Source organism: Lithobates pipiens, unplaced genomic scaffold, assembly GCF_037356315.1.
Source record: "Lithobates pipiens isolate NorthernLeopardFrog02 unplaced genomic scaffold, aLitPip1_a1.2 Scaffold_8, whole genome shotgun sequence".
Classification (NCBI taxonomy): Eukaryota; Metazoa; Chordata; class Amphibia; order Anura; family Ranidae; genus Lithobates; species Lithobates pipiens.
In genome coordinates this window covers 493,067,522-493,083,282 of record NW_027507903.1, presented here as the reverse complement: position 1 = coordinate 493,083,282, position 15,761 = coordinate 493,067,522, and the positions used below count along the sequence as shown (strand labels likewise).

The following is a 15,761-nucleotide window of genomic DNA, read 5'->3' as shown; positions in this document are numbered from 1 at the left end:
GTGATTACAGGTGCCCAGAGTGTGGAAGAGTGTTTTTTTCAGCACTGGGCACCTGTAATCACTATCCTTCTTATGCATGCATGGAATAGCACTGAGGCTGCATTCTCATCTCAGGGTTTTTTAATCGCGGGCAGATTTGCAGCAATTTCAAAATGCCCAGGTACGAATGACAAATCACAGAACACACATTTGAGATGTCTTTCATTTGAATGGCACCTAAAGTTGTGGTGTGGTTTTGCCACGATTATCGCACAATAAATTGCACTGCAAACTGCATTGGGTGAAGCATGATGCCCAAAAGAAGCTCCTGAACTTTTTTTGGGCAACAAGCTTCACTTGATGCGGTTTGCCATGACTGCAGTGTCACTTATCACGTGATAATCGTGACAGGACCGCACCACGATTTTAGGTGCCATTCAAATGAATGGCATCTCAAATGTGCGTTTGGTGATTTGTCATTTATACATGGGCATTTTGAAATCGTGGGCAGAATTGCACCAAATCTGCTCGCAATTCAAAATGCCAAGGTGTGAATGCAGCCCTCGCATTTAACATTTGTTTATGAAAAATGGCTAATGGTAGTGAACATACATTAGGTGGTTTGCAGCACATTTAGGCTGGGTTCACACTAATGCGAATTGGATTGGTGTGAACCCAGAACCCAGCCGGTTCACACATCTCTGGGGTGGACACAAAGTGCACTGGAGAAGAGCCCTGTGCGTCTTTGGCTCTGAATTCAGGCAAAAATTTCAGAACTGATTCTAGGGTTGCCACCTTTTCATCAAGTGAAACCCGAACACTTTAACCACTTAAGCCTCAGAAGAATTTACCCCCTTACTGACCATGCCATTTTTTATAAAATGGCAATGTGTCATTTTAACTGACAATTGCTCGGTCGTGAGATGTTGTAACCAAACAAAATTGATGTCCTTTTTTTTCCACAAATAGAGCTTTTTTTTTGGGGGGTGTTTGATCACCTCTTCGGTTTTTATTTTTTGCGATATAAACAAAAGCACCACAGCCCCCTTACATCAGATATGACACCAGAGCCCCCCTTACATCAGATTTGACACTAGAGCCTCCTTATATCAGATATGACACCAGAGCCCACCCACATCAGATATGACAACAGAGCCCCCTTACATTAGATATGACACCAGAGCCCCCCCCCCCCCACATTAGATATGACACCAGAACCACCCTTACATCAGATATGACACCAGAGCCCCCCACATTGGATATGACACCAGAGCCCCTTTACATCGGATATGACACCAGAGCCCCTTTACATCAAATATGACACCAGAGCCCCCCCTTACATCAGATATGACACCTGAGCCCCTTTACATCAAATATGACACCAGAGCCCCCCCTTACATCAGATATGACAGCAGAGCCCCCTTTCCTCCTGCACTAATTTTTCTTTCCAGGCTCCACACACTCTCCGTGTTTGTTCCTCGGCAGTGTTGCTGAGACTTTTCAGTGCCGCTCTCTATTGCCACCTGCAGGCTGGAGGGAGGAAAACACCTAATCCTCTCCAGCTATGAGCCACGATCCTATCTGAATCCTATCTGAATGTGTCCGGTGTTCAGGGGGGCTCAAAACCGGGCACATTTGGGATTCAAATCCCGTACAGGTGGCAACCCTACCTGATTTGCCCCTGAAATGGAGAACAGGGATGCATCGGACCCCCTACTGCGAGCCCCTCTGCATATAGGGGCTGATTTACAAGCGGTTTGCGCCATAAGTTGCGGTGCACGCCGATGCGCAGTGGCTGTTTTCGTATTCACAAAGCATTTGCACCTGTAACACAGCGCAATTCCCCATTTACTATTAGCATGCCGGCACATGGGAGGCGGCAATCTGTGCGCCGCTATAGACATGGCGCACGCATTATTCAACTCAGAATTGAAAGAAGGTGTACGTGCCAATATTATGGGGGTGATGTGAGGAAGTCTAGTATAGTTATAACTGTCCAAGTAACAAGTATGCCCAAAATAGAATGGAAAAGTAACTTTCTCTGAGCAAGCTTACTGCGCCTGCAAATACTTGGAACTGCGCGAGATCAATTTATGCACTGCGCATGCGCAATGTGAAGCCACGTAGATGCATTTGCATAAGTTGAACAGGCGCACCTCTCAACTTTTTTGCGCTGGTTCACTTCTATGGTTTTTTTTTAAGGCTATTTGCACACAGGTCATGTTAGCATTAAGAAAAAAAAAATTAAGGAAAAAAATGTGTGGGGGTCCCCCGAAATTCCATACCAGGCCCTTCAGGTCTGGCATGGATTTTAAGGGGAACCTCACGGCAAAAAAAAATAAAAAATGGCGTGGGGGTCCTGTCAGAAACCATGAATCAGACCGAGACAGAAGTACAATTAAATCACATTTGTTTATTAAGTAAAAATAAAAAAGGTAAATAGAAAAAGCGTAGTCAAAGCATAGCCAGTCCAGTAACCGAATAGAGTAGTCAGCCAGGCCAGAGTTCAATAACCAGATCGGGTAATCAGCCAGGCCAGAAGTCAGGGATCCAAGTAGAGCAACTGCAAGCAGGATAAGGAGCCAGGAGGGATGTCAGCAAGCCAGTCTTTAAATAGACCTGCAGGAGATGGTTTCTTGTGATGTGACCAAGGTGAAGGCAGAGGTGAAGTGAGCTGGACAGCTTTAAGTAGGCAGGTCAGACGGGCATGATCAGGAACAGCTGGTAACTGTGGAGAGAGATGAGAGATGGTAATTAGCCGACAGCGGAGCAACCAGCCCAGAGCAGGAAGTGCTAAGCCAGCCCTGACAGGTCCCCCTCAAAATCCATACCAGACCCTTATCCAAGCATGCAACCTGGCAGGCTGCAGGTCCTCCCCCCCTTCTGAACCGTACCAGACCACATGCCCTCAACATTGGGAGGGTGCTTTGGGGAACCCCCCAAAGCACCTTGTCCCCATGTTGATGAGGACAAGGGCCTCATCCCCACAACCCTGGCCGGTAGTGTTGGGGGTATGCGGGCAGGGGGCTTATCAGATTCTGGAAGCCTCCTTTAACAAGGGGACCCCCAGATCCCGGTGTCCTATCACATTGGGTCCCCCATCGGATAGTGTCCGCTGTGTACTGCGCATGCGCAGTACACAGGACACACAGATTCCGAAAATAGCCGAAAATGAACGGAATAAAAAGAGGCGAGCGCAGCAAGGCCGTGCCCGAAGCGTGGCGAGTGAAGCGAGCCCACGAGGGGCCCTCTAATATTTGCAGCCCTGTGCCAACTTGGATGGTGGGACTAGCACCTCCACTCATGGCGCAGGCGCTGTTCATCTTCGGAGATTTTCCAAATCTCCTTTTGCTCCATACTGCGCAGTACCGGGCAGACACTATCCGATGGACGGACGCTATATGCCAGAACACCCCCCCCCCTCCCTGTGTGAAATGGTAAGGGGGTACTTTCCTACCATTTCACAAATATAGTGACAAAAGTGTTAAAAATGACAAGAGACAGTTTTTGACAATTCCTTTATTAAAGTCTTCTTCTTTCATCTTCTTTCTTCTTCTTTCCTTCATCCTTTAGTTTCTTCCTCCATCTTCTTCTTCCTCGGATCCTCTGCTTCTTGCTCCGGTGTTCTCGTCCGGCATCTCCCTCCACGGCTTCTTTTCTCCCTCGCTTCATTCTCGGGCCGCTCCGCACAATGGGAGGTTCCCGCTGTTTGACGCTTCTCTTCTTCTGACACTTATATAACTCAACTGTGTGTCAGAGGGGGTGGGGTCACCGGGTGGCCCCGCCCTCCGCTATATAAGAACTGTCAGAAGAAGAGAAGTGTCACACAGCGGGAGCCTCCCATCGCGTGAAGCAGCCCGAGAAGGAAGCGAGGAAGAAGAGACGCTGTGGAGGAAGATGCCGGACGAGAACACCGGAGCAAGAAGCAGTGGATTGGAGGAAGAAGAAGATGGAGGAAGAAGAAGATGGAGGAAGAAACCGAAGGATGAAGGAAAGAAGAAGGAAGAAGAAGGAAGAAGACCAGAAGAAAGAAGATGAAAGAAGAAGACTAAAGGAATTGTCAAAAACTGTCTCTTGTCATTTTTAACACTTTTGTCACTTTTTTGGTGAAATGGTACTCCCTTACCATTTCACACGGGGGGGAGGCCGGCATCTGGGGGACCCCTTGTTAAAGGGGGCTTCCAGATTCCGATAAGCCCCCTGCCCGCAGACCCCCACAACCACCGGCCAGGGTTGTGGAGATGAGGCCCTTGTCCTCATCAACAATGGGGACAAGGTGCTTTGGGGGGTTCCCCAAAGCACTCTCCCAATGTTGAGGGCATGTGACCTGCTATGGTTCAGGAGGGGGGTGCTCTTGGTTTTCGGCCACCCCCTCTGGATCGCTCCTGGCCAATGAGAAGTATTGTTTACACAGGAAGGAGGAAGTGATGTCATTCTCCTCGGGGCGGTCTTTTTGACCGGACTACGAGGAGAAGACTAATAGTAAGTGTGCACCAACACTACACTGACATGTAGGTACACACAGGCACACAACCCCCCCCCCCCCGATCCCCCCAAGCCCCCCCCCCCAGTCACAGTGTCACTGATTGCATTGATCATTTCTTTACTGATCAATGCATTCAGTGTCAGTTGTGACAGTAAAAACTGTCAGGACAGTTATTGTTAGGTCCAGGGTAGCCCCCTATCACCCCCCAATAAAAATTTAACCCCCTGATTGCCCCTAGAGTTAACCCTTTCACCCCCTTTTGCCAGTGTCACTAAGCGATCATTTTTCTGATCGCTGCATGTGTCGCTAGGTAGCTAGTTATTTTTTTAGGTTCACCGCCAGGTTTTTATATCGCTAGGTACCCCGATATACTACCCAATAATGGTTTTAACCCCCTGATTGCCGCTAGTTAACCCTTTCACCCCCTTTTGCCAGTGTCACTAAGCGATCGTTTTTCTGATCGCTGCATTAGTGTCGCTACAGTCGCTAGGTAGCTAGTTATTTTTTTAGGTTCACCGCCAGGTTTTTATAGCGCTAGGTACCCCGATATACTACCCAATAATGGTTTTAACCCCCTGATTGCCGCTAGTTAACCCTTTCACCCCCTTTTGCCAGTGTCACTAAGCGATCATTTTTCTGATCGCTGCATGTGTCGCTAGGTAGCTAGTTATTTTTTTAGGTTCACCGCCAGGTTTTTATAGCGCTAGGTACCCCGATATACTACCCAATAATGGTTTTAACCCCCTGATTGCCGCTAGTTAACCCTTTCACCCCCTTTTGCCAGTGTCACTAAGCGATCATTTTTCTGATCGCTGCATGTGTCGCTAGGTAGCTAGTTATTTTTTTAGGTTCACCGCCAGGTTTTTATAGCGCTAGGTACCCCGATATACTACCCAATAATGGTTTTAACCCCCTGATTGCTGCTAGTTAACCCTTTCACCCCCTTTCACCAGCGATCACAGTATAAGTGTCACTGGTGACGCTGGTTAGCCAGTTAGTTATTTAGGTTCCCCGTCAGGTTTTTATATAGCGCCAGGGACCCCCATATACTACCTAATAAAAATTTGAACCCCCTGATTGCCCCTAGTTAACCCTTTCACCACTGATCACCGTATAAGTGTTAGTTTGTTTTTTATAGCATCAGGGCACCCACCATTTATTACCCAATAAAGGTTTAACCCCCTGATCACCCGGCGGGTGATATCAATTAGGTTTTAGGGTCAGGGTCTGCATCGCCCCAGGCAGCGCTAGGTTAGTGCCAGTACCGCTAACACCCACACGCAAAGCATACACCTCCCGTAGTGCTATAGAATCTGAACAGATCAATATCTGATCTGATCAGATCTATACTAGCGTCCCCAGCAGTTTAGGGTTCCAAAAAAACGCATTGTTAGCGGGATCAGCCCAGATACCTGCTAGCACCTGCGTTTTGCCCCTCTGCCCAGCCCACCCAAGTGCAGTATCGATCGATCACTGTCACTTACAAAACACTAAACACATAACTGCAGCGATCGCAGAGTCAGGCCTGATCCCTGCCATCGCTAACAGGTTTTTTGGTAGCATTTTATATTTAAATCCGGAAGGCAGTGCTTGGTTTTCGGGGTTCCGTACGTGGCTAGGCTCCCAAAAAGTCCCCCACATGTGGTATCCCCGTACTCGGGAGAAGCAGCAGAATTTATTTTGGGGTGTAATTTGACTTCTGCCCATAGCATGTGTGAGCAATATATCATTTAGTGACAACTTTGTGCAAAAAAAAAAAAAGTTTGTAATATTCCCGCAACTTTTGGCAAAATATAAAATATTCCATGGACTCAACATGCCTCTCAGTAAATTGCTTGGGGTGTCTACTTTCCAAAATGGGGTCATTTGGGGGGGTTTTGTGCTATTTTGGCATTTTATGGCCTTCGAAACTGTGATAGGTAGTGAGGAGTTAAATCAAAAATTTGCACCCTTAGAAATCCTGAAGGTGGTGATTGGTTTTTGGGGTGCCGTGCGCGACTAGACTCCCAAAAAGTCCCACACATGTGGTATCCCCGTACTCAGGAGAAGCAGCATAATGTATTTTGGGGTGTCATTTCACATATGCCCATAGCATGTGTGAGCAATATATCATTTAGTGACAACTTTGTGCAAAAAAAAAAAAGTTTGTAATATTCCCGCAACTTGTGGCAAAATATAAAATATTCCATGGACTCAACATGCCTCTCAGTAAATAGCTTGGGGTGTCTACTTTCCAAAATGGGGTCATTTTGGGGGGTTTTGTGCTATTTTGGCATTTTATGGCCTTCGAAACTGTGATAGGTAGTGAGGAGTTAAATCAAAAATTTGCACCCTTAGAAATCCTGAAGGTGGTGATTGGTTTTCGGGGTGCCGTGCGCGACTAGACTCCCAAAAAGTCCCACACATGTGGTATCCCCATACTCGGGAGAAGTAGCGGAATATATTTTGGGGTGCAATTCCACATATAACCATGGCATGTGTGAGCAATATATCATTTAGTGACAACTTTTTGTAAAAATTTTTTTTTTTTTGTCATTATTCAATCCTTTAGGACAAAAAAAATAAATATTCAATGGGCTCAACATACCCATCAGCAATTTCCTTGGGGTGTCTACTTTCCAAAATGGGGTCATTTGGGGGGGATTTGTACTGCCCTGCCATTTTAGCACCTCAAGAAATGAGATCGGCAGTCATAAATTAAATGCTGTGTAAATTCCAGAAAATGTACTCTAGTTTGTAGACGCTATAACTTTTGCGCAAACCAAAAAATATACGCTTATTGACATTTTTTTTACTAAAGACATGTGGCTGAATAAATTTTGCCCTCAATGTATGACTAAAATTTAGTTTATTTGATTTTTCTTATAACAAAAAGAAGAAAATATCTTTTTTTTTCAAAATTTTCGCTCTTTTTCCATTTATATCGCAAAAAAAAAAAATCGCAGAGGCAATCAAATACCATCAAAAGAAAGCTCTATTTGTGGGAAGAAAAGGACGCAAATTTCGTTTGGGTGCAATATTGCATGACCGCGCAATTACCAGTTAAAGCAGCGCAGTGCGAAATTGCAAAAAGACCTCTGGTCCTTAAGGTGTTTATTGGTCCGGAGCTGAAGTGGTTAATAAAAACATTGAAATCTAAAAAAAAATACTTGTAAAAAGCTGCAAAAACACGTAAAAAATGCCCGAAAAAACTCCAGTAAATCTCTACGCTCAGGTGTGCATGGAGCCTAAGGGTATTCCGTGGCATTGTATAAGTGTTCTTGATTTAATTATTCAGATGAGTAATATATGTCAACATTTAGCAAGTACAAGAAATAACAAGTCTGACGCTACACAACAAAAGCCACAGTGCCTCGTACACCAGTCCGATCAAAACCTGCCCTGCAAGTTTAAATCATATTATCATTATTGTCTTATTTATCCTGATTTAGGAATGGAATTTTATTTTATATGTATAATCTGTGGTAGGTAGAAATGGTGTTGGTGAAGGTATTACACTCCAATGATTTCCCCTGTTTATATTCTTATGTACATTTGACCTCACACCGTGTAGCTATACCAGTGTTTCTCAACTCCAGTCCTCAAGGCGCCCCAACAGGTCATGTTTTCAGGATTTGCCTCAGATGAAATGGTTGTGGTAATTACTAAGGCAGTGAAACTCACCTGTTCAAAATAATGGATAGCCTGAAAACATGACCTGTTGGAGCGCTTTGAGGACCGGAGTTGAGAAACACTGAGCTATATAGACACTCCTCCTCACTGTGAACTTTCAGTATTCTTTGACACACATTGCTCTGTATCAGTGTGTCTCAGCTTCAGCCATGGCAGAACATTCTTCTCCCACTCTTCTAATGAATGATGGCAGCAAGATTCCAGTTATTGGGTTTGGGACGTACGCCCCAGAATATGTGAGTACAGACAGGCATGTAGAACATTGAAATGTTTAGAGATTATAGGAATTTATGCAATGTGAGACATGCAAACCTTCTGAGAGATCAGACGAGGCCCAGGGCAGGTCCTTGCACTCTGTGAGGCCCCACATTTTTTGGGAAAGGGGCTAAAAAAAAGAACTTGGCGTTAAGAACATCTTGTAACAAAAACGTTATCAGAGAACGTGCTAGAGCAACAATTTATTTATCTTTGGACAGTTCAACCCTATTAGTTTGAGTCAGACAAATCCAAGTACATTTGTGTCAACACACTTGTTGCTTTTATGAGTTATGAAGTTTTTCACTGTATAACAGTCCTATAAAAAGAAACTGCCTATGACTAAGGATAAGACGAATTTACCTGGGTTCAGTTTATGGGACAGTCACCAACTGCTCCTAAATTCTGAATGATAATCTGAACCCCATCAAAGCCATGGGGAACCAAATCTTTCAAATCCATTCTGTTAACTTTCAGCCCTGGTTCACATTGGAGCGATTTGGCATGCAATTTGACATGCCAAATTGCTGCCAATGGCACCGTCTGAATCTGTGCAACACCATTTGTGGCACCGCACCGATTCCCAAAAGTAGTTTCTGTACTACTTTTGGTGATTTCGGGGTGCGTTTTTTTTTTTTTTTGACATCTGTGCAGCAACCCGCACAGATGTCTTTGAAATCGCCCCCGAAGTCGGGACTGACATGGGGGAATGAAATAGTGCGAGTTCAGCTGAACTCGCACAATTTAATTCTTGCTGTCAGTGTGAATCTGGGATTAAAGCCAAAAGGCAAGGGATTGTCAAACAATGGACTGGCACAAAAATAGTAAAAAAAAAAAAAAAAAAAAAATTATATATATAATGTTGTTTGTTTTTTTTTTTTTTTATGTAGTTGTATATTCGTTGCTATTACCATAATCTATCACCAAAGAACAACCAAAAATAAATTCTCCTGCTCATGACAATCACAGTGATACCACATGTGTATGGTATTTGTTGTTTGCACAACAATGCACATTTTTTTTATTATAGCCTACCTAAAACACACTGATATTGACATTAACTGACACTGATACGAAATCAGAACCTAAGTACCTAAAATACACTGACCCTGGCCTTTGACCCCAAGTCTAACACTGACCTAGATCAAACCCTGATTTGTTATTATTATTTATTTGTTAATTAATATATATATATTTTTTTTTTGTTTACAATTTTCCCCTCTAGCAAGTAGAAAAAGATACAGTGCATATTTTTCTCTATTCAACAGGAGAAAACAGAACCGGTGTTCTGTCGAATAGTGCCCTCTATCGAAAAAAATGTCCGCTCTGGGCTGCGCATGCGCAGTACGGAATGGCACAACAGCTGATTTACCGATCAGCTGTTATGACGGTGTGACGGTGCATATGCAGTGCATCAGACACAATAGCCGACGAGCACCGATGGACAGAATTATTCTCAGATTCTGCCTCGCATTTGTGAAGTGTGTTCAGTGTTGTTAAGGGCGGATTTTTTTGTGTTGATGGACGGGTTCAGTGCTGCAAAGGGACAATGTTATTCTCCGATTCTGTACACAATGTATGCAGCACTGAAGCCGTCCATCAACACAAAAAACCCCACCCTTCACACACTGAACAAGCCCGCAAGTGCGAGGCAGAATCGGACTATAATTCTGTCCCTCGGCACTCATCAGCTATTGTGTCCAATGCACTGCGCATGCACAGTCATGCTGTCACAACAGCTGATCGATAAATCAGCTGTTGTGCCGTTCCATACTGCGCATGCATAGCCCGGAGTGGGCATTTTTTGATAGAGAGCACTACTCGACAGAACACCGGGACAGACTGTACAGTGACTGATCATCGGGATAGCCAGAGTATATCACAACGATCAGGTATTCAGGAACTGGTCCTTACGGCTCCACTGACAGATTGGTCTTTGTGCTGGGTGCGCACTCTCTGCGCAAACAAAGCAGCACATATATGCAGCCCCATAGATAAATAGCCACTTCTGTGAGGCCACATACATGCATAGCCTTGGTGGATGCCCTAAACCTGCCAATGAAGTGACGCATCTGTACAGTCTATATAATACGGTACAGCAAAAAACAATATTTGTAAAGAGAAATCCATTCTAGACCTTTGAACGAGCATGCTGTCTGACTGGATAGGAAAAGAGGGGGGACAGTAAGCAAACCCATGCCACTCCTCCTGAATCAGGTCACCTGCCCTAAACACGAGGAGGGTACCTTGCCAAGGAGGACCCCTGTTAAGCACCTTGTCCTGGTGTTGATGAGGTTAAGGGCCTCTTAACCACCTGCCCTCAACATGAGGAGGGTACTTTGCCAGGGAGGACCCCCTGTTAAGCACCTTGTCCCCATGATGAGGGCAAGGGCCTCTTACACACTAACCTTGCTTGGTTTTTGTGGGGATCTGGGAAAGATTTAACAGAATCTGGAATCCCTCTTAAAACATGGAGGCCTCCAGATACTGCCCCCCCCATGTAAATTAGTAAGGGGTACACAGTAGCCTTAGTTACTCACTATGCAGTTGTTAGCTTCATAGCAACCAGGAGCCCTGAGCAAGAAGCTGTCGCATTTAGCAGCGATCGTAATACCATCAGGGTTTACTTCCTCTTTAAGCAAAACAATGAAACAGTCTCATACAACATAGTCTGAATATCTTGCCCACGGTTAGTCCACAAAGGGAGTTGGAGGTCATTGGCATCACTTAGCAAAGGTTCATCAGCAGTGGGCCTCAGGTGACAAGGGACTAGGCCTGTCTTCTACTCTCTTATCACCTGAGCCCGCAGGGGAATTCTCTAAGGAGTCTGTACCATCTGTGCAACTGGATGGGCCCTCTGGGGTACTGTCAGCAAAATCATCAGGTTCTGGGACCTGGGACACCGAAGACTTGAGTATGATAGGTGGTAGAATATGGCAAATGTTCACCTTACTCTTATTTGCTTAACTATTTCAATACTGGGCACTTATACGCACTTTGAATGACAATTGCGTGTTCATACAACACTGTACCCAAACTAAATTTTTATCATTTTGTTCGCACAAATAGTGGTGGTGTTTTATCACCTCTGGCATTTTTATTCTCTGCTAATAAAATAAAAAAAAAGACAGAAAATTTTGAAAAAAAAAATGTTTTTTTTTTTTCGTTTCAGTTACAAAACGTTGTAAATAAGTAAGTTTTCTCCTTCACTGATGGGCACTGATGGGGCTGCACTGACAGGCACGGATAAGGCGGCACTGATGGGCACTGATGAGGTGGCATTGATGGGCACTAATATGCGCCACTGATGGGCAATGATAGGTGGCGCTGATATGCGGCACGGATGGGCACTGATAGGTGGCACAGATGGGCACAGATAGGCATGGATAGGTGGCACGGATGGGCACTGATAGGTGGCACAGATGGGCACTGATAGGTGGCATGGATGGACACTGATAGGTGGCATGGATGGACACTGATAGGTGAAACTGATGTACTGTAATGTATGGTACTAATGTATTGGCATCCCTGGAAGTCTAGGGTGGGGGTGGGCATCCCTGGTGGTCTGATGGCATCCCTGGTGGTCCAGTGTGGGCATCCTCGGGGGGGCTGCACTGATAATCGATCAGCACAGACCCCCCCCGTTAGAGGAGCAGCCGATCAGCTCTCCTCTACTCGCGTCTGACAGACGTGAGTGAGGAAAAGCCAATCACCATCTCTCCCTGTTTACATTGTGATCAGCCATGATTGGACACAGCTGATCATGTCATAAAGAGTGTCCGTCAGAGACTCTTTACCTAGAGCAGTGTTGCGGTGTGTCAGACTGACACACCGCAATAACGGGGGTGCGCAGCGGCTTGATATCCTGAAGATGTCATATGGTCAGGATATTGAATATTGGTCAGGATATTGAAACCACTTTGCCACCCTCATTTTGCTATATGGCCGGCGGCAAGTGGTTAAAGTGGTGTTGCCACCAAAAAATTAAAACTGCTTAAAATTCGTAAAAAAATAAAAAAATAAAAAAAAATAAAAAATAATTGGCAAAAAAAAAAATTTTTACTCACCTCTAAATACCGGTTGCTAGGGGGTCCCTCGTAATCTGCCTTCCTCATTGCCCGGGCTGGTGACATCACTTCCCCTCGCGCCGCACATTCACCTGGGACCTGTCATGTGTCCCAGGTGACTGTACGGCGTATCACGGCGCCCTGCGCCGCTCGCGCATGCGCAGTGGGTGCCCGGCTGTGAAGCCACAGCCGGGTGCCCACAGTATGCATGACGGCGCCGCGAGCGGAGCGGGGAGCGAGGGGGGGGGCTTCGTTCCCCCGCATCGCTGGACCCTGGGGCAGGTAAGTGTCCGATTATTAAAAGCCAGCAGCTGCAGTATTTGTAGCTGCTGACTTTTAATTTTTTTTTTTTAGGGGGTACCCCACTTTAATTACATGGCAGCTAATGATGCATTTATACTTAAACTCCTTATCATGGAGTCTCTATCCCAACGATTAAGCTCCAGGACAGAGTGAAACACGTTGGGGGTGTGGTGTGGCTGAAACACTGGTTGAAGCTGCCACTTCACATAACCACAGGGTCTTGCAGTGATGTGCAGTGCATAGCACCTATTTCTGTTTAAAATATGACCCACAAAAAACCTGGACAAATTCGAAGCATTTATTGATTTGCAAAAATTTGGGAGAACATTGGGTATCAAAAAAAATATTTTGCTATGAAAAATAGTAGTGCAACAACAGCACAATCGCCCAGATACACTCATAGTGGACTTTTTCTATTTTTTTTTTTTTTTTATTATTAGTAAAGGCATTCTGTGATTTTTATTGATACTGCAACATTATGGTGGACACATGGGACACTTTTGACACTATTTTGGGACCACTGTCATTTATACAGCGATCAAAAGGGCACTGATTACTGTGTAAAGGACACTAGTAGGGAAGGGGTTAACCGCTAGGGGGCGATGAAGTGGTTAAGTGTGTCCTAGGGAGTGATTCTAACTGTGGGGGGGGGGGGGGGGGGCTGCAACTCACATACAGCGATCATTGCTCTCAATGACAGAGAGCAGTGATCTCTGTCGTGACAAGCCAGAATGGGGAAATGCCTTGTTTACATAGGCACTTCCCCGCTCTGAGGCTCCATGGCACGATCGCTGGGAGACTGGCAGACACAGTGCACCAATCCCGTGGGAACGGTCATGCTGTACGCGGCAGGCGTGCGTGCACCTGCTATCCCCGCCTCTTATGCCCCGTACACACAGTAGGACATCCCAACCACAAAATCCGTCTGAATTTTTCCAATGGATTTTGGTTGAAACTTGTGTTGCATACACGCGGTCGCACAAAGTTGTCGGAAAATCCGATCATTCGGAACGAGGTGACGTACAACGGGACTACGTAGAGGCCAGCAGCCAATAGCTTTCGTCTCCAAATTTTTTCTAAGCACTTTGTGCCTCGGAATTCTCTACACACGATCGGAAAAAGTCTGATCGGATTTTGTTGTTGGAAAATTTTAGATCCAGCTCTCAAACTTTTTCCATCGGAAATTCAGATGCAAAAAGTCCGATAGAGCCCATACACGATCGGATTTTCCGACAACATAATCCGATTCGGGCTTTTTCCGTCTGAATTTCTGACCGTGTGTATGGGGCATTAAAGAGGATGTGTAGGTTCGCCCATTTGCCCACCACTGCCATTGTGTTGACGTATATCGGCGTGCAGCGGTCGGCAAGTGGTGATCAATTATATCATAATAATCAGGTATTTCAATACTCGCATTATGAATCCATGTGCAGCACACATAGTCCTGTTACTTCAGAGTCCAGTCAGAGCAGTACTTATGGATTTGATAGTTTCTTTGTGCATATCTAGTTTATGAATAGCCCTTTGTTCAATACTTAAGTTTGTCTACAGAATTCTTTTCCATAATTCCATCCATAATTTTGGAGTAGGTATTTAATCTTTTCATCAGTTCTATTCCCCATCCTGTCTATGAGGGAAACCATGGCCAGGCCTGATCCTTTTCAAGAAATAGCTCTCTTTTCCCTGTGTTTAAGGGGGTTCCTGGGATATGCGCTGGCTTTCAAAAGATGTTGGCGCTTTCCTTTTTCATCCCCTATGATTCTCATCACTGGAATCAAGGAGGCCAAATAACACCACCCACAGGTACCAATCGGTATCCACGGATAGCATTCCTTGCATACAACATATACAATGTATACACTATCCCCTAGGGAAAAATGATTGTTGGCTTATAGTATGCTGAAAACTTTCAGAAACTGTGGCCATGGTCAACTGGTTCAAAACAAAACTCATAGGGTTATTGGTACCAGCTCCTGTATTCAAGACAGTATTTCAATTTGTATTAAGTTCTGGGTTATTGGTGTGAAACATGGAGGACAAATCTCTGTTTAAAGTGATATTGTCATGGATCTGCCACCTAAGCGTTAACTTAGTCCAGGCTGATTTCAGTGATTGGCAACAGGCTGCCTTATTTAAACACCTCAGAAGCACTGTATCCTTGCTGTCTGATCTGCAGCTCTGTATGTGTTTTCTGAAGATCTGATATCTGCTCCTGTTTGACCTGGCTTGTTTTGAGACTGTTCCTGTTATCCACCTACATCTGACCCTTGGCTTGTTTGGCGATTCCTTCTGCCTGCTCCTCTTGTACCTCTGTTGCCGGCCTTCCTGATGTTCCAAGACTCTCCTCCAATCTGCTATACTTACCTACTACAGACATCCAGCTCCAGTCTGGGTTTGCCTCATCTGTCTGCTGATCCATCCAGTCTGCTCACCTGTCTGCTCATCCATCCAGTCTGCTCACCTGTCTGCTGGTCCATCCAGTCTGCTCACCTGTCTGCTGGTCCATCCAGTCTGCTCACCTGTCTGCTGGTCCATCCAGTCTGCTCACCTGTCTGCTGGTCCATCCAGTCTGCTCACCTGTCTGCTGGTCCATCCAGTCTGCTCACCTGTCTGCTGGTCCATCCAGTCTGCTCACCTGTCTGCTGGTCCATCCAGTCTGCTCACCTGTCTGCTGGTCCATCCAGTCTGCTCACCTGTCTGCTGGTCCATCCAGTCTGCTCACCTGTCTGCTGGTCCATCCAGTCGGCTCACCTGTCTGCTGGTCCATCCAGTCTGCTCACCTGTCTGCTGGTCCATCCAGTCGGCTCACCTGTCTGCTGGTCCATCCAGTCTGCTCACCTGTCTGCTGGTCCATCCAGTCTGCTCACCTGTCTGCTGGTCCATCCAGTCTGCTCACCTGTCTGCTGATCCATCGAGCCTGCTGGTCCTGTCTGCTGTGCCAGCAATCTGACCCATCCGCTGTTGATTCTGCCAGGCACTGATATCATTCTGCACTCCCA

The 15,761-nt window shown here is 45.6% G+C and overlaps 1 protein-coding gene across 2 annotated transcripts in view; it reads left to right on the top strand.

The window, feature by feature from the left end:
- Positions 1 to 8,213: 8,213 nt before the first annotated feature.
- The window catches only part of LOC143960465 (aldo-keto reductase family 1 member C1-like), a 136,456-nt gene continuing 128,908 nt past the window's right edge, over positions 8,214 to 15,761 (top strand). For both annotated transcript variants that reach the window (XM_077469102.1, XM_077469101.1), the window contains exon 1: positions 8,214 to 8,373. In XM_077469102.1, the coding sequence (XP_077325228.1) occupies positions 8,287 to 8,373 (87 nt within the window). In that variant the 5' untranslated portion in view covers positions 8,214 to 8,286. The remainder of the gene's footprint in view (positions 8,374 to 15,761) is intronic.